Raw genomic sequence first — 22763 nt, 5'->3', positions numbered from 1 at the left:
CACAACACTCCTGGGGGACACCGTCAGGGGAATGTTACAGTCTTCTTCCCACACCGGGAAATGTCAAACAAATGCCGTGGGGGCCCTGTAAAAGAGCCCAAAAGTCCGTTCCAAGCGGGACCTACCGAATATGCGACCTAGCTCTGCATAGCCGCACCCGGAAGTCCTGAGGTCACTGTCTGTGCGGAGTCTGCACGTTCTCCCCGTGTGTGCGTGGGTTTCCTCCGGGTGCACCGGTTTCTCCCACAGTCCAAAGACGTGCAGGTTAGGTGGATTGGCCATGATAAATTGCCCTTAGTGTCCAAAAGGTTAGATGGGTTTACTGGGTTATGGGAATAGGGTGGAGGCGTGGGCTTAAGTAGGGTGCTCTTTCCAAGGGCCAGTGCAGACTCGATGGGCTGAATGGCCTCCATCTGCTCTGTAAATTCTCTGATCTCTGATCTATGATGTATGATAAGAAGGCAGCTCACCACCACCTTCTCAAGGGCAATTAGGGATGGGCAGTAAACGCTGGACCAACCAACAAAGCTCACACCCTGTGAAAGAAAACCAATAATGGCCGCAATTCAATGGACTTCAAACCAAGTTGGCTGCTGGGCAGGTTTAGCCGGCTGTTACTCCGCGGCTGGAAACGTCTCGCTTACCAACCACATTTTGCCGTTTCTTTTGGCTCGGGAAGATTTTCTCCACCGAGGCCGGACTGAGAGTGATTTCCTGCTGGAAAGGCTGTTCGCATATGCGACGCCCCAATCTCCCCTCCCCCTCCTTCAGGTAGCCCGCTGTTCTTTTGACCCCCCCCCAACCTTGGAGAGGCACCTGGGAAACATCCCCCCCCCCCCCCCCCCCCCACCCAGCTCCCCTCCATGTGGAAAGACCCTCATGTGCCAGATCCCTGGGACTGTCAGCCTGGCACCTGGGCAGTGCCCCTGACACACTGGCCGTGCCCCTGCCACACTGGCAGTGCCCCTGACACACTGGCCGTGCTCCTGACACACTGGCAGTGCCCCGACACACTGGCAGAGCCCCTGACACACTGGCAGTGCCCCTGACACACTGGCCGTGCCCCTGACACACTGGCAATGCCCCTGACACACTGGCAGAGCCCCTGACACACTGGCAGTGCCCCTGACACACTGGCAGTGCCCCAGACACACTGGCAGAGCCCCAGACACGCTGGCAGAGCCCCTGACACACTGGCAGTGCCCCGACACACTGGCAATGCCCCTGACACACTGGCAGTGCACCTGACACACTGGCAGTGCCCCTGACACACTGGCAATGCCCCTGACACACTGGCAATGCCCCCGACACACTGGCAGTGCCCCTGACACACTGGCAGTGCCCCTGACACACTGGCAATGCCCCTGACACACTGGCAATGCCCCTGACACACTGGCAGTGCCCCGACACACTGGCAATGCCCCTGACACACTGGCAGTGCCCCTGACACACTGGCAATGCCCCTGACACACTGGCAGTGCCCCTGACACACTGGCAATGCCCCTGATGCACTGGCAGTGCCCCTGACACACTGGCAATGCCCCTGACACACTGGCAGTGGCCCAACACACTGGCAATGCCCCTGACACACTGGCAGTGGCCCGACACACTGGCAGTGCCCCGACACACTGGCAATGCCCCTGACACACTGGCAGTGCCCCTGACACACTGACAGTGCCCTGACACACTGGCAGTGCCCCTGACACACTGGCCACCTGGACATCCAGGCAGTGCCAGAGTGCCCAGGTACCAGAGGAAGTGCAAGGATGCCCCTGTGCCCTGTTCCCGACCAACCAAGGGTCTCCAATGGCCCGAGAGATCCCCCCCGCCCCCCCCTCCCCAGCTGCCATTACACCTGTTCCATGGTTGTGTGGACCAGTACTGAGCGCCGCCTGGCTCTGTCTCCCAGGCACCGACCTGGATCTCGCCCAGCGAGGATGGGATCCAGATCCCACTGGGCAGAGTGAGTGACTCGCAATCGGCGCCCAGTGCAGAGTCCGATTTGGGGGTCTCTTGGGATTCACCCGTTGCACCTGAATCTGCTTCGGGCACAATGCAGTCGCTGAATCGCACTTAATATCATATTTAGAATTCTCATCTTCGTGTTCAAATCTCTCCATAGATCCTTGCTGTTCCCCACCTTTGTAACTTCCTCTGTCTTTTAACCCTCTGAGAAATACTCATAGTCAAAGACCCCTCCCACCCGGCTTACTCACTCTTCCAACTTCTTCCATCGGGCAGGAGATACAGAAGTCTGAGAACACGCACGAACAGACTCAAAAACAGCTTCTTCCCCGCTGTCACCAGACTCCTAAATGACCCGTTTATGGACTGACCTGATTAACACTACACCCTGTCTGCTGCACCGGATGCCGGTGTTATGTAGTTACCTTGTGAACCTTGTATTGCCCTATTATGTATTTTCTTTTATTTCCTTTTTTCATGTATTTAATGATCTGTTGAGCTGCTGGTAGAAAAATACTTTTCACTGTACCTCGGTACACGGGACAATAAACAAATCTAATCCAATCCAAATATTCCTCTTAATTTGGCCGAATGCCTCCTTGTCAATGTCTTTCTGTTTGTTAACGTTGCTTTGAATAAGCTTGAGACATTTTACAAGGTTCTACATAAAACAATGTCACATTCGAGTAAAACAGACGTGACAGGAACTGGATTTCTGCAGAGCTGGGATTAATGTTCATCGAGCTTTTGGTCAAATTTGACTAAGGATAGAGTTTGGCTGCCACCTACTGATTTAAAAACTGCACAAAGATAAATGTGCTGGAAATGCACACGTCAGCATTTGTAAAGAGAAATGATTCACTTTATCAGAACTTTGACAGGACTGAATTGAAAAATAAGCAGGGTGCAAAACGTAAAGAGCAGAGATTTGAAATAAACTTGGCAAGGATTCTACTATAAATGGGTTGAATATCTAGACCCAGCACACTAATCTGACTCATCTCTGTGTTTGCTATTTTTGAAGAACAGATGGGACTTTGAGGCAGGATTGTTATAAGAAATCTATGAACAGCTTAAAGTCATGAAGTGAGAGGCTGGGGAATTCTTGCAATATTTTATTAAGAATTGTCTTTTTAACTGGAGGATTCCTGATTTTCTTGTGTGTTTTGTACAAGAGAAAAGATCAACTTTTGGTACTAGGAGATTGAAGGAATAATGTTTCAATGCAGCCGTTTTTCTGAAAGCTGGGTGAGGAGCCTCCCTTTCCCAGACTTGGCCCACGTGGCTTTGTTTGCAATTCCTTTGCTGGATTTCATCAGCTACTGACAGGGCAGTGTGAGGGAGGATTCAGAAATCACTTCCACTTGACACACCGGAAGCAACTCAGAGCCACAGTCTGACTGGCTACTTCCACTGGGGGTGTCACTTTGCTCTTTCCAGACTGAATTTCTTCGTCTCAGTTGAATCCAGGTCCCATTTCTCACAGCTTCAGTGACTAACATTGAGCAGAAGACGGCAGCTAGCTGAGTCTGTTCATGTTAACAACATTATCACTGGAGAATCCTTTCGCAGAAGAAAAAAAAAAAGTATTTTTTAGTCCTAATTCTCTGGTAGGTGATGTGGAATTGCTTTTAAAAGAAACGCGGATGCATCAATAAAAAGTCATGAGGACTGACAGTAATTCTGAGGCAGGTGAAGGGAGAATGTAAAGTTCACAGTTTAAGATTGACTGCATGTCTTGTGCAAGAATGTTCTGCAATGATCACTGCTGCGTAACATTTAGGGCAATTCACCAGAGGAATGGTGTTTAACCTGTTCAGCCTTCTCCTTCTTGAATCACAACCCTTCCGTTTAATGGTCACTTGCAACAGCTGATTATTAAATAAACGTAGACACTGGTCACCACCCACCTGTGGTTCTCTCTCTGAAAGAACCTCTGATCTACCTTAAAGTACTGATTAGGTTTCACTATCTTAATCCCACTGCACATTTTGTACACGTCTAAAGTGTTATTTTGGGGGCTATTGTCTCAATACTGGGAAGCCTCCTTTACTGTAAGAGCAACCCCTCCCCATCCCCCCAACACCAACCCCCCGTCCTGTCAAATAGGAAACTGGAGCCTGAACTAGACTCTGAAAAGTTCACCTTCAAACCCCTGCTCCCTCCGAATACTGCAACTGCTGGAGAAAACCCATTGACATTAGATCTAAATCAAAATTGTCTGAGCATTTAGTTTGTGTGCTGACACATTTCCTGCAGTGACCGTACAGTTGGACAGTTTATTGTTGGACCCTTCTTGCTCACAGTTTGCTATTTACTCAGTTGCAGGTTTTGAAGTTGCTGCCAATTCCTCATCATGATGTGTAAAACAGGCCTGATCAATCATTTCAGAGCAGCCACACTCAACTCAAAGCTGTCCAGAGGAGGAGTGCGGCCAACTACATGTGAGCATTAAGTAGCAGAAGGTTTTGGTGCAGTTTTGGGTCTAATGTTAGACATCAGACACAATCATCTCAGGAGGCGGATTTGGATTTGGGATGACCTCGATTGAATGGTGTCAGAATGTTTAAAAATGCGAAAGCATTTCTCTGGGTAACTTGGGTTTATAACGGTTCCTGCTGGTTTCGCGAGGAACTATTTTAATAGTTGACACAATAGTTTCCCACTGCTTTGACACAAGGTTTCCTCGAGGAAACCTTGTGTCAAAGCAGTGGGAAAGCGAGTGTTAGAGAATTACATATAAATGCTCAATTCTTAAAAGTCATGATAATTACTTGACTGAGTAGAGATATACACACATTGACAAAACTCTTCTGATATTTCAGTAAACAATTTCAGTTTAAGAGCATCCCAAGGGCATTAACAAAGTAGGGCCAGCGTGAGGGGCGACAGCAGAAGTGATGTGAAGAATCAAACAGCCCTAACTGGGGGCTGGAGCGGGAGGTTGTGAACCTGGGCCGGGGTGGGGTCCACACTGTAAAATTTAGGGGGGTTACTTACCTTGAAGGTTATTTTGCTGTGTCAGTATGTGACCCCAGGTCCTTCCTTATACTCAAACACACAGAGAAATAGCAAGCAGAGCCCAGCAGCTGGATGCTGCAGAGAGAGCAATGCGAATATTTCATCACACAGATCTTGCACCTAATTCAAATGAGGGGTAAAAATCGCTTTGGAAAGTCCACTCGAGACAATAACTTTTCTTTTCTCCTTTCAGGAAGTGAAGCAGCTGCTGTGTGTATTCAGAACTGTCTAACTTTATTCATTTTATTCCTTTTATGTGAATTGCTCGTCTGCCTATTGCCTATAAGAATCCGACAAAAATGTTTGAGAAGTTTTAGAAACCGCATCTTTAATCCACCAGGTGCAAAAGACCAAGGATAATGACCCCATTTCAGAGGTTTTTATGTAAACAGGCAGAAGGCTATTTTAAAACCAGTGCCTGAAAAGGCATCTTCAGATCATTATTGTTGTGGAGTCGGCTGTTCAATCGAGGGCACTGTTTCTCATTCTCACTGTGCACTGTTTCTCATTCACACTGTGCACCGTTTCTCATTCACACTGTGCACTGTTTCCCATTCACACTGTGCACCGTTTCCCATTCACACTGTGCACTGTTTCCCATTCACACTGTGCACTGTTTCCCATTCTCACTGTGCACCGTTTCTCATTCTCACTGTGCACCGTTTCTCATTCACACTGTGCACCGTTTCTCATTCACACTGTGCACTGTTTCCCATTCACACTGTGCACTGTTTCCCATTCACACTGTGCACTGTTTCCCATTCACACTGTGCACCGTTTCCCATTCACACTGTGCACCATTTCCCATTCACACTGTGCACTGTTTCCCATTCTCACTGTGCACCGTTTCCCATTCACACTGTGCACTGTTTCCCATTCACACTGTGCACCGTTTCCCATTCACACTGTGCACCATTTCCCATTCACACTGTGCACTGTTTCCCATTCACACTGTGCACTGTTTCCCATTCACACTGTGCACTGTTTCTCATTCTCACTGTGCACCATTTCCCATTCACACTGTGCACCGTTTCCCATTCACACTGTGCACTGTTTCCCATTCTCACTGTGCACCGTTTCCCATTCACACTGTGCACTGTTTCCCATTCACACTGTGCACCGTTTCCCATTCACACTGTGCACCATTTCCCATTCACACTGTGCACTGTTTCCCATTCACACTGTGCACTGTTTCCCATTCACACTGTGCACTGTTTCTCATTCTCACTGTGCACCATTTCCCATTCACACTGTGCACTGTTTCCCATTCACACTGTGTACTGTTTCCCATTCTCACTGTGCACCGTTTCTCATTCACACTGTGCACTGTTTCCCATTCACACTGTGCACTGTTTCCCATTCACACTGTGCACTGTTTCCCACTCACACTGTGCACCGTTTCTCATTCACACTGTGCACTGTTTCTCATTCACACTGTGCACTGTTTCTCATTCACACTGTGCACTGTTTCCCATTCACACTGTGCAATGTTTCCCATTCAGACTGTGCACCGTTTCTCATTCACACTGTGCACTGTTTTCCATTCGCACTGTGCACTGTTTCCCATTCAGACTGTGCACTGTTTCTCATTCACACTGTGCACTGTTTCCCATTCACACTGTGCACTGTTTCCCATTCACACTGTGCACCGTTTCTCATTCACACTGTGCACCATTTCCCATTCACACTGCAGGGTTTCCCATTCACACTGTGCACTGTTTCCCATTCACACTGTGCACTGTTTCTCATTCACACTGTGCACTGTTTCCCATTCACACTGTGCACTGTTTCCCATTCAGACTGTGCACCGTTTCTCATTCACACTGTGCACTGTTTCCCATTCACACTGTGCACTGTTTCCCATTCGCACTCTGCACTGTTTCCCATTCACACTGTGCACCGTATCTCATTCACTCTGTGCACTGTTTCTCATTCACTCTGTGCACTGTTTCTCATTCACACTGTGCACCGTTTCTCATTCACACTGTGCACCGTTTCTCATTCACACTGTGCACCGTTTCTCATTCACACTGTGCACTGTTTCCCATTCACACTGTGCACTGTTTCCCATTCACACTGTGCACTGTTTCCCATTCACACTGTGCACCGTTTCCCATTCACACTGTGCACCATTTCCCATTCACACTGTGTACTGTTTCCCATTCACACTGTGCACTGTTTCCCATTCACACTGTGAACTGTTTCCCATTCACACTGTGCACTGTTTCTCATTCACACTGTGCACTGTTTCCCATTCACACTGTGCACTGTTTCTCATTCACACTGTGCACCGTTTCCCATTCACACTGTGCACTGTTTCCCATTCACGCTGTGCACTGTTTCCCATTCACAATGTGCACTGTTTCCCATTCACAATGTGCACTGTTTCCCATTCACACTGTGAACTGTTTCCCATTCACACTGTGCACTGTTTCTCATTCACACTGTGCACTGTTTCCCATTCACACTGTGCACCGTTTCCCATTCAGACTGTGCACTGTTTCCCATTCACACTGTGCACTGTTTCTCATTCACACTGTGCACTGTTTCCCATTCACACTGTGCACTGTTTCTCATTCACATTGTGCACCGTTTCCCATTCACACTGTGCACTGTTTCTCATTCACACTGTGCACCATTTCTCATTCACACTGTGCACCGTTTCCCATTCACACTGTGCACCGTTTCCCATTCACACTGTGCACTGTGCACTGTTTCCCATTCACACTGTGCACTGTGCACTGTTTCCCATTCACACTGTGCACTGTTTCCCATTCACACTGTGCACTGTTTCCCATTCACACTGTGCACTGTTTCCCATTCACACTGTGCACCGTTTCCCATTCACACTGTGCACCGTTTCCCATTCACACTGTGCACCGTTTCCCATTCACACTGTGCACTGTTTCCCATTCACACTGTGCACTGTTTCTCATTCACACTGCAAGGCTTCCCATTCACACTGTGCACTGTTTCCCATTCACACTGTTCAGGGTTTCCCATTCACACTGTGCACTGTTTCTCATTCACACTGTGCACTGTTTCTCATTCACACTGCGCACTGTTTCTCATTCACACTGCGCACTGTTTCTCATTCACACTGTGCACTGTTTCCCATTCACACTGCGCACTGTTTCCCATTCACACTGCGCACTGTTTCTCATTCACACTGTGCACTGTTTCTCATTCACACTGTGCACCGTTTCTCATTCACACAGTGCACCGTTTCTCATTCACACTGTGCACTGTTTGCCTTTCACACTGCACCGTTTCCCATTCACAATGTGCACTGTTTCTCATACACACTGTGCACCGTTTCTCATTCACACTGTGCACTGTTTCTCATTCACACTGTGCACTGTTTCTCATTCACACTGTGCACCGTTTCTCATTCACACAGTGCACCGTTTCCCATTCACACTGTGCACTGTTTCCCATTCACATTGTGCACTGTTTCCCATTCACACTGTGCACTGTTTCCTATTCACACTGCGCACTGTTTCTCATTCACACTGTGCACTGTGTCTCATTCACACTGTGCACCGTTTCCCATTCACACTGTGCACTGTTTCCCATTCACACTGTGCACTGTTTCCCATTCACACTGTGCACTGTTTCCCATTCACACTGTGAACTGTTTCTCATTCACACTGTGCACCGTTTCCCATTCACACTGTGCACCGTTTCTCATTCACACTGTGCACTGTTTCCCATTCACACTGTGCACTGTTTCCCATTCACACTGTGCACTGTTTCCCATTCACACTGTGCACCGTTTCTCATTCACACTGTGCACCATTTCTCATTCACACTGTGCACTGTTTCCCATTCACACTGTGCACTGTTTCCCATTCACACTGTGCGCTTTTCCCATTCACACTGTGCACTGTTTCCCATTCACACTGTGCACCGTTTCCCATTCACACTGTGCACCATTTCCCATTCACACTGTGCACTGTTTCCCATTCACACTGTGAACTGTTTCCCATTCACACTGTGCACTGTTTCTCATTCACACTGTGCACTGTTTCCCATTCACACTGTGCACTGTTTCTCATTCACACTGTGCACCGTTTCCCATTCACACTGTGCACTGTTTCCCATTCACACTGTGCACTGTTTCCCATTCACAATGTGCACTGTTTCCCATTCACAATGTGCACTGTTTCCCATTCACACTGTGAACTGTTTCCCATTCACACTGTGCACTGTTTCTCATTCACACTGTGCACTGTTTCCCATTCACACTGTACACCGTTTCCCATTCAGACTGTGCACTGTTTCCCATTCACACTGTGCACTGTTTCTCATTCACACTGTGCACTGTTTCCCATTCACACTGTGCACTGTTTCTCATTCACACTGTGCACCGTTTCCCATTCACACTGTGCACTGTTTCTCATTCACACTGTGCACCATTTCTCATTCACACTGTGCACCGTTTCCCATTCACACTGTGCACCGTTTCCCATTCACACTGTGCACTGTGCACTGTTTCCCATTCACACTGTGCACTGTTTCCCATTCACACTGTGCACTGTGCACTGTTTCCCATTCACACTGTGCACTGTGCACTGTTTCCCATTCACACTGTGCACTGTTTCCCATTCACACTGCAGGGTTTCCCATTCACACTGTGCACTGTTTCCCATTCACACTGCAGGGTTTCCCATTCACACTGTGCACCGTTTCTCATTCACACTGTGCACTGTTTCCCATTCACACTGTGCACTGTTTCCCATTCACACTGTGCACTGTTTCCCATTCACACTGTGCACCGTTTCCCATTCACACTGTGCACTGTGCACTGTTTCCCATTCACACTGTGCACTGTTTCCCATTCACACTGCAGGGTTTCCCATTCACACTGTGCACCGTTTCTCATTCACACTGTGCACTGTTTCCCATTCACACTGTGCACTGTTTCCCATTCACACTGTGCACTGTTTCCCATTCACACTGTGCACCGTTTCCCATTCACACTGTGCACCATTTCCCATTCACACTGTGTACTGTTTCCCATTCACACTGTGCACTGTTTCCCATTCACACTGTGAACTGTTTCCCATTCACACTGTGCACTGTTTCTCATTCACACTGTGCACTGTTTCCCATTCACACTGTGCACTGTTTCTCATTCACACTGTGCACCGTTTCCCATTCACACTGTGCACTGTTTCCCATTCACGCTGTGCACTGTTTCCCATTCACAATGTGCACTGTTTCCCATTCACAATGTGCACTGTTTCCCATTCACACTGTGAACTGTTTCCCATTCACACTGTGCACTGTTTCTCATTCACACTGTGCACTGTTTCCCATTCACACTGTGCACCGTTTCCCATTCAGACTGTGCACTGTTTCCCATTCACACTGTGCACTGTTTCTCATTCACACTGTGCACTGTTTCCCATTCACACTGTGCACTGTTTCTCATTCACATTGTGCACCGTTTCCCATTCACACTGTGCACTGTTTCTCATTCACACTGTGCACCATTTCTCATTCACACTGTGCACCGTTTCCCATTCACACTGTGCACCGTTTCCCATTCACACTGTGCACTGTGCACTGTTTCCCATTCACACTGTGCACTGTGCACTGTTTCCCATTCACACTGTGCACTGTTTCCCATTCACACTGTGCACTGTTTCCCATTCACACTGTGCACTGTTTCCCATTCACACTGTGCACCGTTTCCCATTCACACTGTGCACCGTTTCCCATTCACACTGTGCACCGTTTCCCATTCACACTGTGCACTGTTTCCCATTCACACTGTGCACTGTTTCTCATTCACACTGCAAGGCTTCCCATTCACACTGTGCACTGTTTCCCATTCACACTGTTCAGGGTTTCCCATTCACACTGTGCACTGTTTCCCATTCACACTGTGCACTGTGCACTGTTTCCCATTCACACTGTGCACTGTTTCCCATTCACACTGTGCACTGTTTCTCATTCACACTGTGCACTGTTTCTCATTCACACTGCGCACTGTTTCTCATTCACACTGTGCACTGTTTCCCATTCACACTGCGCACTGTTTCCCATTCACACTGCGCACTGTTTCTCATTCACACTGTGCACTGTTTCTCATTCACACTGTGCACCGTTTCTCATTCACACAGTGCACCGTTTCTCATTCACACTGTGCACTGTTTGCCTTTCACACTGCACCGTTTCCCATTCACAATGTGCACTGTTTCTCATACACACTGTGCACCGTTTCTCATTCACACTGTGCACTGTTTCTCATTCACACTGTGCACTGTTTCTCATTCACACTGTGCACCGTTTCTCATTCACACAGTGCACCGTTTCCCATTCACACTGTGCACTGTTTCCCATTCACATTGTGCACTGTTTCCCATTCACACTGTGCACTGTTTCCTATTCACACTGCGCACTGTTTCTCATTCACACTGTGCACTGTGTCTCATTCACACTGTGCACCGTTTCCCATTCACACTGTGCACTGTTTCCCATTCACACTGTGCACTGTTTCCCATTCACACTGTGCACTGTTTCCCATTCACACTGTGAACTGTTTCTCATTCACACTGTGCACCGTTTCCCATTCACACTGTGCACCGTTTCTCATTCACACTGTGCACTGTTTCCCATTCACACTGTGCACTGTTTCCCATTCACACTGTGCACTGTTTCCCATTCACACTGTGCACCGTTTCTCATTCACACTGTGCACCATTTCTCATTCACACTGTTCACTGTTTCCCATTCACACTGTGCACTGTTTCCCATTCACACTGTGCGCTTTTCCCATTCACACTGTGCACTGTTTCCCATTCACACTGTGCACCGTTTCCCATTCACACTGTGCACCATTTCCCATTCACACTGTGCACTGTTTCCCATTCACACTGTGAACTGTTTCCCATTCACACTGTGCACTGTTTCTCAATCACACTGTGCACTGTTTCCCATTCACACTGTGCACTGTTTCTCATTCACACTGTGCACCGTTTCCCATTCACACTGTGCACTGTTTCCCATTCACACTGTGCACTGTTTCCCATTCACAATGTGCACTGTTTCCCATTCACAATGTGCACTGTTTCCCATTCACACTGTGAACTGTTTCCCATTCACACTGTGCACTGTTTCTCATTCACACTGTGCACTGTTTCCCATTCAGACTGTGCACTGTTTCCCATTCACACTGTGCACTGTTTCTCATTCACACTGTGCACTGTTTCCCATTCACACTGTGCACTGTTTCTCATTCACACTGTGCACCGTTTCCCATTCACACTGTGCACTGTTTCTCATTCACACTGTGCACCATTTCTCATTCACACTGTGCACCGTTTCCCATTCACACTGTGCACCGTTTCCCATTCACACTGTGCACTGTGCACTGTTTCCCATTCACACTGTGCACTGTTTCCCATTCACACTGTGCACTGTGCACTGTTTCCCATTCACACTGTGCACTGTGCACTGTTTCCCATTCACACTGTGCACTGTTTCCCATTCACACTGCAGGGTTTCCCATTCACACTGTGCACTGTTTCCCATTCACATGCAGGGTTTCCCATTCACACTGTGCACTGTTTCCCATTCACACTATGCACTGTTTCCCATTCACACTGTGCACTGTTTCCCATTCACACTGTGCACTGTTTCCCATTCACACTGTGCACTGTTTCCCATTCACACTGTGCACTGTTTCCCATTCACTCTGTGCACTGTTTCCCATTCACACTGTGCACTGTTTCCCATTCACACTGTGCACTGTTTCCCATTCACACTGTGCACCGTTTCCCATTCACACTGTGCACCGTTTCCCATTCACACTGTGCACCGTTTCTCATTCACACTGTGCACCGTTTCTCATTCACACTGTGCACTGTTTCCCATTCACACTGTGCACTGTTTCCCATTCACACTGTGCACCGTTTCCCATTCACACTGTGCACCGTTTCCCATTCACACTGTGCACCGTTTCTCATTCACACTGTGCACCGTTTCCCATTCACACTGTGCACCGTTTCCCATTCACACTGTGCACCGTTTCTCATTCACACTGTGCACCGTTTCTCATTCACACTGTGCACTGTTTCCCATTCACACTGTGCACTGTTTCCCATTCACACTGTGCACCGTTTCCCATTCACACTGTGCACCGTTTCCCATTCACACTGTGCACCGTTTCTCATTCACACTGTGCACCGTTTCTCATTCACACTGTGCACTGTTTCCCATTCACACTGTGCACTGTTTCCCATTCACACTGTGCACCGTTTCCCATTCACACTGTGCACCGTTTCCCATTCACACTGTGCACCGTTTCTCATTCACACTGTGCACCGTTTCCCATTCACACTGTGCACCGTTTCCCATTCACACTGTGCACTGTTTCCCATTCACACTGTGCACTGTTTCCCATTCACACTGTGCACTGTTTCCCATTCACACTGTGCACTGTTTCCCATTCACACTGTGCACTGTTTCTCATTCACACTGTTCAGGGTTTCCCATTCACACTGTGCACTGTTTCCCATTCACACTGTGCACTGTTTCTCATTCACACTGCGCACTGTTTCTCATTCACACTGTGCACTGTTTCCCATTCACACTGTGCACTGTTTCTCATTCACACTGCGCACTGTTTCTCATTCACACTGTGCACTGTTTCCCATTCACACTGCGCACTGTTTCCCATTCACACTGTTCAGGGTTTCCCATTCACACTGTGCACTGTTTCCCATTCACACTGTGCACTGTTTCTCATTCACACTGTGCACTGTTTCTCATTCACACTGCGCACTGTTTCTCATTCACACTGTGCACTGTTTCCCATTCACACTGCGCACTGTTTCCCATTCACACTGCGCACTGTTTCTCATTCACACTGTGCACTGTTTCTCATTCACACTGTGCACTGTTTCTCATTCACACTGTGCACCGTTTCTCATTCACACAGTGCACCGTTTCTCATTCACACTGTGCACTGTTTCCCTTTCACACTGCACCGTTTCCCATTCACAATGTGCACTGTTTCTCATTCACACTGTGCACCGTTTCTCATTCACACTGTGCACTGTTTCCCATTCACACTGCGCACTGTTTCTCATTCACACTGTGCACTGTTTCTCATTCACACTGTGCACCGTTTCTCATTCACACAGTGCACCGTTTCCCATTCACACTGTGCACTGTTTCCCATTCACATTGTGCACTGTTTCCCATTCACACTGTGCACTGTTTCCTATTCACACTGCGCACTGTTTCTCATTCACACTGTGCACTGTGTCTCATTCACACTGTGCACCGTTTCCCATTCACACTGTGCACTGTTTCCCATTCACACTGTGCACTGTTTCCCATTCACACTGTGCACTGTTTCCCATTCACACTGTGCACCGTTTCTCATTCACACTGTGCACCATTTCTCATTCACACTGTGCACTGTTTCCCATTCACACTGTGCACTGTTTCCCATTCACACTGTGCGCTTTTCCCATTCACACTGTGCACTGTTTCCCATTCACACTGTGCAATATTTCCCATTCACACTGTGCACTGTTTCTCATTCACACTGTGCACTGTTTCTCATTCACACTGTGCACTGTTTCTCATTCACACTGTGCACTGTTTCCCTTTCACACTGTGCACCGTTTCCCATTCACACTGTGCACTGTTTCTCATTCACACTGCAGGGCTTCCCTTTCACACTGTGCACCGTTTCCCATTCACACTGTGCACTGTTTCTCATTCACACTGCAGGGCTTCCCTTTCACACTGTGCACCGTTTCCCATTCACACTGTGCACTGTTTCTCATTCACACTGCAGGGCTTCCCATTCACACTGTGCACTGTTTCTCATTCACACTGTGCACTCTTTCCAATTCACACTGTGCACTGTTTCTCATTCACACTGTTCAGGGTTTCACATTCACACTGCGCACTGTTTCCCATTCACACTGTGCACTGTTTCCCATTCACACTGCGCACTGTTTCCCATTCACACTGTGAACTGTTTCCAATTCACACTGTGCACAGTTTCCCATTCACACTGTGCACTGTTTCTCATTCACACTGTGCACTGTTTCTCATTCACACTGTGCACCGTTTCCCATTCACACTGTGCACTGTTTCCCATTCACATTGTGCACTGTTTCCCATTAACACTGTGCACTGTTTCTCATTCACACTGTGCACTGTTTCCCATTCACACTGTGAACTGTTTCCCATTCACACTGCACCGTTTCCCATTCACACTGCACTGTTTCCCATTCACACTGTGCACTGTTTCCCATTCACACTGCACTGTTTCCCATTCAGACTGTGCACTGTTTCTCATTCACACTGTGCACTGTTTCCCATTCACACTGTTCAGGGTTTCCCATTAACACTGCGCACCGTTTCCCATTCACACTGCGCACTGTTTCCCATTCACACTGCACACTGTTTCTCATTCACACTGTGCACTGTTTCTCATTCACACTGTGCACTGTTTCCCATTCACACTGCACTGTTTCCCATTCACACTGCACCGTTTCCCATTCACAATGTGCACTGTTTCCCATTCAGACTGTGCACCGTTTCTCATTCACACTGTGCACTGTTTTCCATTCGCACTGTGCACTGTTTCCCATTCAGACTGTGCACTGTTTCTCATTCACACTGTGCACTGTTTCCCATTCACACTGTGCACTGTTTCCCATTCACACTGTGCACCGTTTCCCATTCACACTGTGCACTGTTTCCCATTCACACTGTGCACTGTTTCTCATTCACACTGTGCACTGTTTCCCATTCACACTGTGCACTGTTTCCCATTCAGACTGTGCACCGTTTCTCATTCACACTGTGCACCGTTTCCCATTCACACTGTGCACTGTTTCCCATTCACACTGTGCACCATTTCTCATTCACACTGTGCACTGTTTCTCATTCACACTGCAGGGCTTCCCATTCACACTGCGCACTGTTTCTCATTCACACTGTGCACTGTTTCCCATTCACACTGTGCACTGTTTATATCATTCACACTGTGCACTGTTTATCATTCACACTGTGCAGGGCTTCACATTCACACTGTGCACTGTTTCCCATCCACACTGTGCACCGTTTCCCATTCACACTGTGCACCGTTTCTCATTCACACTGTGCACTGTTTCTCATTCACACTGTGCACTGTTTATCATTCACAGTGTGCACTGTTTAGCATTCACACTGTGCACCGTTTCTCATTCACACTGTGCACTGTTTCTCATTCACACTGTGCACTGTTTCCCATTCACACTGTGCACTGTTTCTCATTCACACTGTGCACTGTTTCCCATTCACACTGTGCACTGTTTCCCATTCACACTGTGCACTGTTTCTCATTCACACTGCAAGGCTTCCAATTCACACTGTGCACTGTTTCCCATTCACACTGTCCACTGTTTCTCATTCACACTGTGCACTGTTTCTCATTCACACTGTGCACCGTTTCCCATTCACACTGTGCACTGATTCTCATTCACACTGTGCACCGTTTCCCATTCACACTGTGCACCGTTTCTCATTCATACTGTGCACTGTTTCTCATTCACACTGTGCACTGTTTCCCATTCACACTGTGCACTGTTTCTCATTCACACTGTGCACTGTTTCCCATTCACACTGTGCACTGTTTCTCATTCACACTGTGCACTGTTTCCCATTCACACTGTGCACTGTTTCCCATTCACACTGTGCACTGTTTCTCATTCACACTGCAAGGCTTCCAATTCACACTGTGCACTGTTTCCCATTCACACTGTCCACTGTTTCTCATTCACACTGTGCACTGTTTCTCATTCACACTGTGCACCGTTTCCCATTCACACTGTGCACTGATTCTCATTCACACTGTGCACCGTTTCCCATTCACACTGTGCACTGTTTCCCATTCACACTGTGCACTGCTTCGCATTCACACTATGCACCGTTTCCCATTCACACTGTGCACCGTTTCCCATTCACACTGTGCACCGTTTCCCATTCACACTGTGCACTGTTTCCTTTTCACACTGCGCACTGTTTATCATTCACACTGTGCACTGTTTATCATTCACACTGTGCACTGTTTCCCATCCACAGTGTGCACTGATTCTCATTCACACTGTGCACCGTTTCCCATTCACACTGTGCACTGTTTCTCATTCACACTTTGCGCTGTTTCCCATTCACACTGTGCACTGCTTCGCATTCACACTGTGCTCCGTTTCCCATTCACACTGTGCACTGTTTCTCATTCACACTGTGCACCGTTTCTCATTCACACTGTGCACTGTTTCCTATTCACACTGCGCACTGTTTCCCATTCACACTGTGCACTGTTTATCATTCACACTGTGCACTGTTTCCCATCCACACTGTGCACCGTTTCCCATTCACACTGTGCACTGTTTCCCATTCACACTGTGCACTGTTTATCATTCACACTGTGCACTGTTTCCCATTCACACTGTGCACTGTTTCTCATTCACACTGTGCACTGTTTCTCATTCACACTGTGCACTGTTTCTCAATCACACTGTGCACTTTTTCCCATTCACACTGTGCACCAGCTGTTTCTCTAATCAGCTGATTTGCAATATTGTCATTTTAACTGTTACGATGGCTCCAGTTGAGTAATTGTTCAGCTAAAAGCTTTCGAACAGCAAAGGTTTAACCTGGCCTATGTGAGTGGTTTGGTTTCCAATATTTCATTCTATTCAGTTGTACAAATTCATTTTTCGACAGTAGTTCTGATGTTACATTGAAAGGAATGAACCTGACCAGACCATAACCATTCTTTCACATCAAGGTGTTCCCTGAAGATTTTATTTGTTCCTCGGTTACTGTTTCCAGATCAGGTTGTGAATTTGTCTTTCTCTTTTCTCTAGATTGGCCAATTTATGGATCAGTGTCCGATAAACCATTTACCCGCTCATGGAGCAATGTTCCATTTCTCACTATTCCTCTCAGGCGCACTCCAGGGAAACCATCCGCCCATCGCAGTGAGCTGAAACATGCCAAGCGCATTGTGGTGAAGCTTGGCAGTGCTGTGGTGACCCGAGGTGATGAGTGCGGTCTGGCTCTTGGGCGCCTGGCTTCCATTGTCGAGCAGGTGAGATCAGCGGCTGGCGAATTCTTTTCCATTAGGAATGCGCTGTCAGAGAATAACTTTTTAAATCCTGGTCGATAAGCTTTTGCTGCTAATTCCCAAGGTTAGGAGATGATTGAGGACCAAGATGGAAATATTGCCCGGAGGATTAGACAGTGGTAATGATTGCTGCAGAATGATTTTTATTGAACAGACTTCACCTCTCGCTTTTCCTTTCAGACCTTCCATGAACCCTGACCCTGGGCGAGATTCTCCGTCCCCCCGCCGGGTTGGAGAATCGCCGGGGGCTGCCGCGAATCCCGCCCCCGCCGGTTGCCGAATTCTCCACCACCGGACATTCGGCGGGGGCGGGAATCGCGCTGCACTGGTTGGCGCCCCCCCCCCACCCCCCCCACCCCGCGATTCTCCGGCCCGGATGGGCCGAAGTCCCGCCGCTAAAATGCCTGTCCCGCCGGCGTAGATTAAACCACCTACCTTACCAGCAGGACAAGGCGGCGGTGGGGGGGCTCCGGGGTCCTGGGGGGGCGCGTGGAGCAATCTGGCCCCGGGGGGTGCCCCCACGGTGGCCTGGCCCACGATCGGGGCCCACCGATCCGCGGGCGGGCCTGTGCCGTGGGCGCACTCTTTCCCTTCCGCCTTCGCCACGGTCTCCACCATGGCGGAGCGGAAGAGACTCCCTCCACTGCGCATGCGCGGGAATGCCGTCAGCGGCCGCTAACGCTCCCACGCATGCGCCGCCCGGAGATGTCATTTCCGCGCCAGCTGGCGGGGCGGAAATTCGGCCGGCGCCGGCTTAGCCCCTCAATGTTGGGGCTCAGCCCCCAAAGATGCGGATCATTCCGCACCTTTGGGGCGGCGCGATGCCCGACTGATTTGCGCCATTTTGGGCGCCAGTCGGTGGACATCGCGCCGTTTCCGGAGAATTTCGCCCCCTATAACTGAGCTTTTAGTCACAAGCTTTGTCTCAGTCGCAATTTTGTTTTCTTAACAGAGCAAAGGAGATTGAGGGGAGATGTGATGAAGGTGAACAAGATTCTGACAGATTTTAATAAGGTTGAGAAGGAAAAACTCTTACAAAATGTTGGTTAGGCCACAGCGAGAGTATTGTGGGCAGTTCTGGAATCCACATTACAGGAGGGATGTGATAACTGGAAAGGGCGCAGAGGAGATTTACCAGGATGTTGTCTGGGCTGGAGAGTTTTAGCTATGAAGAGAGATTGGATAGACTGGGATTGTTTGCCTTGGAGCAGAGGAGACTGAGGGGGGACAGGATTGAGGTGTGTAAAATTATGAGGGGCATAGAGCAGACAGGAAGAAACGTTTCCCCTTGGTAGTGGGATCAATGACCAGGGGGCACAGATTTAAGGGAAGGGGCAGCAGGTTTAGAGGGGATGTGAGGAAAAGCCTTTCCACCCAGAGGGGCTGGGGGGGGTGGGAGTCTGGAACTCGCTGCCTGAAAGGGGGGTGGAGGCAGAGACCCTCATAACATTTTAGAAGTATTTAGATGTGCGCCTGCGATCCCAGGGCAGACACGGCTATGGGCCAAGGACTGGGAAATGGGATTAGAATAGTTAGGTGGTTGTTTTTTGACTGGTGCAGACATGATGGACCGACGGATCTTTTCTGTGCTGTGGACCTGTATGAATTTGTGGGCGTAATCGAGGCGTCATCGCGCCTGACTTGGTGATGTGGCGAGGCCATCAAATCTTGTTAGAGCCGACCGTGAGATTTGCAATGATCTCACTGGGTGTGGTCCAGATTTACATATTTAAATGAGCAGTTATGCTCAATTCAATATATCAGAGCCGATGCTCCCAACGCCCCGGAACAAACGGCCACACCGGGGAGAGCTCGCAGAGCACCGTTCAGTACTGGTCAACACCTGGACCAGGCATAACAGCACCTTGGGGGGAGTGGGGGATTCCTCACAGGCCTGGGGGGAGTCCTCCTAGGCCAGGGGGTGGTCGGGCTCTGGACAGGGTGGTACCCTGGCTCTCCTGCCACCTTGGGGCGCCCTGGCAGTGTCACCTTAGCTGGCAGGGGCACTGCCAGGGTGTTAGGTTGCCCATGCCCGGGGTTGAGCCCGGGGGGTTGCCCTGTCCTGATGAGGTGGGGTGAAGGGGGGTCTCGAGGGTCGCCTCAGCTAAGTTGGGGGTGGGTTCGGTTCCCGCGGTGGGAATGCTGGAGGGGGGGGGGAGATCGGGGGCGACAGATTTAGGATTTTGAGCAAGCGATGCGGGGGATTGTGAGGAAGTGTGTTTATGTAGCAAGCAGTAATGACCTGGATGTCACCGTCCACGAAGGTGATCGAAATGGAAACAGTGAATGATTTGAAAAGGAAGCTGGGTGGGAATTTTAAAGACATGAATGTGTCAGGAGACGGAGATTAACCAGCAAAGAGAGCATTGTTTGCATCTTTGAATTTGTCTACTGCGAAATCCTACCAACTGTCCTGGCTTGATACAATTCACACCTCTTTAACCTGGGGTTACCCCATCTCTGGATCTGTAAAGATTTAATCACCTGCTAATGCTCGCATTCCTAGCATTGTTTGGCATCTTTGAATTTGTCTATATATGTGTTTCTGGAACAGACCTCTTCATTCACCTGAGGAAGGAACAGCGCTCCGAAAGCTAGTGACATCGAAACAAACCTGTTGGACTTTAACCTGGTGTTGTAAGACTTCTTACTGTGCTCACCCCAGTCCAACGCCGGCATCTCCACATCTTGGCAAAGAGAAAGTGATTGGGCTGCTGTGTGACGTGGACTCAATGGCCCGAATGATCTTGTTCCAAACAGTAAATGACTGTTTAACCTTCCAGTGCAGCACCTTCGATGTTGTTTGCGAGTCCAGGTGCGATATTGTTTGATAAATTGTTATTTAAGAATCAATAGTTTGGAACTTTCTTCTTGTTTCTCCTGAAGGTGTCTGTCCTCCAGAACCAAGGCCGGGAGATGATGATTGTAACGAGTGGAGCTGTGGCTTTTGGCAAACAACGTCTTCGCCACGAGATCCTGCTTTCCCAGAGCGTCCGACAAGCTCTGCACTCTGGACAAAACCAGCTGAAAGACATGGTGAGCTGGCAGGAGATTGACATTGAAAAGCAGTTTGAGATGTGGAGATGTTGAATTCTCTCTGACAGTTTAACTTTGATTTTTTTTTCTCCCAGGCGTGGGGGTGAATGGGGGGGGGGGGGGTAAGCTGGTGGGGTTGAGTGGGGGGGTGAGTGGGGGTTGATGGCTGGGCGTGAGTGGGTGGGGGTGAGAGGGGGGTGAGTGGGGTGGGGGTGAGTGAGTGGGGGTGAGTGGGGGGGTGGGGGGGGATGAATGGGTGGGGGTGAGTGAGTGGGGGTGAGTGGGGGGGTGGGGGGGTGAGTCGGTGGGGTGAGTGAGTGGGGGTGAGTGGGGTGGGGGTGAGTGGGGGGGGTGAGTGGGGGGGTGAGTGGGGGGGGTGAGTGGGGGGGGTGAGTGGGGGGGTTGAGTGGGGTGGGGGTGGTGAGTGGGGGTGGTGAGTGGGGGGGTGAGTGGGGGGGGTGAGTGGGAGGTTGAGTGGGGTGGGGGTGGTGAGTGGGGGTGGTGAGTGGGGGTGTGAGTGGGGGGTGAGTGGGGGGGTGAGTGGGGGGGAGTGGGTGGGGGTGAGTGGGGGGGTAAGTGGGGGGGGTGAGTGGGGGTGGTGAGTGGGGGGGTGAGTGGGGGGTGAGTGGGGGGGTGAGTGGGTGGGGGTGAGTGGGGGAGGTGGGAAGCTGAGTGGGAGGGTGAGTGGGGGGGTGAGGGGGTGGGGGTGAGTGTGTGGGGGTGTGGGCGATACCAAATCCCCCCCTCCCCCAGGTGGGCCGGCACTCTCAGGCCATTTGACGGGAATTCTGACCCAGCCAATCCCACACCAGAGGGAATGAGAATTGCACAGGATTCGGGTGGGCAGAGCACTGGCCCATTTGCCCATCCTGAATATTAGCGCCTCCCAGTGGCAACGTGATTGCTCCTGATTCAGATCCAGCGGGAACACTTACAGCGGATTCTCCAGCATCGCACCCACACCCGCCGATTCCCGACAGCGTGGATTGGCCACAATGGGAAATCCCATTGGCTGGCTGCAGGAATGCCGCATCGGAAACACGGCTGGTGGACTGGAGAATCCCACTGCCGGCGGGATTGCTCCGCATCGGAAATCTCAAAAATCCCAAACGGAGACTCCAGCCCCAGGTCAATCGGCTCAATCCTGCCGGAAGTTTCCTGATCCTCTCCATCCACCTTTTACAACCTGCTTAAAAGTCTCTTCTTTGTTCAAAAACATTGTTTTCCCCTCTTAATAACTCCTTTGCCTCAACTCCCGTATCTTTCATGATAGATATTGGCCGTGATTCTCCGGTCCTGCGCCGGGTCGGAGAATCGCCCGGGGGGGGGGGCAGAACCGTGCCACGCTGCCCCGGTGCCGGGCCACCCATTCCCGGGTCCCTGTGGGATTGGCACCGCGCCCCCCCCCCTCGGCGACTCTCCGGGCCATGACGGGCCGAGTGCCCGCCGAGGTCGGCTGAATCCGGCCGGCGTGGGTTACGTACGGTCCCACACTGCGGGACCTCGGAGCAGGGGCCGTCCTGGTGGGGGGGGGAGTGGGGATCCGACCCCGGGGGGTCCTGACCGCGATCGGGGGCTACCGATCGGCGGGCGG

At 49.8% G+C, this 22763-nt stretch overlaps 1 protein-coding gene across 2 annotated transcripts in view; it reads left to right on the top strand.

The window, feature by feature from the left end:
- The first annotated feature begins 3408 nt into the window (after window positions 1–3408).
- The window catches only part of aldh18a1 (aldehyde dehydrogenase 18 family, member A1), a 93943-nt gene continuing 74588 nt past the window's right edge, over window positions 3409–22763 (top strand). For both annotated transcript variants that reach the window (XM_072479773.1, XM_072479772.1), the window contains exons 1-4: window positions 3409–3575; window positions 4288–4409; window positions 17874–18097; window positions 21020–21169. In XM_072479773.1, the coding sequence (XP_072335874.1) occupies window positions 4322–4409; window positions 17874–18097; window positions 21020–21169 (462 nt within the window). In that variant the 5' untranslated portion in view covers window positions 3409–3575; window positions 4288–4321. The remainder of the gene's footprint in view (window positions 3576–4287; window positions 4410–17873; window positions 18098–21019; window positions 21170–22763) is intronic.

This window comes from Scyliorhinus torazame, chromosome 16, assembly GCF_047496885.1.
Source record: "Scyliorhinus torazame isolate Kashiwa2021f chromosome 16, sScyTor2.1, whole genome shotgun sequence".
In the NCBI taxonomy this organism is placed as follows: domain Eukaryota; kingdom Metazoa; phylum Chordata; class Chondrichthyes; order Carcharhiniformes; family Scyliorhinidae; genus Scyliorhinus; species Scyliorhinus torazame.
This window is presented reverse-complemented; position numbering and strand designations above follow the sequence as displayed.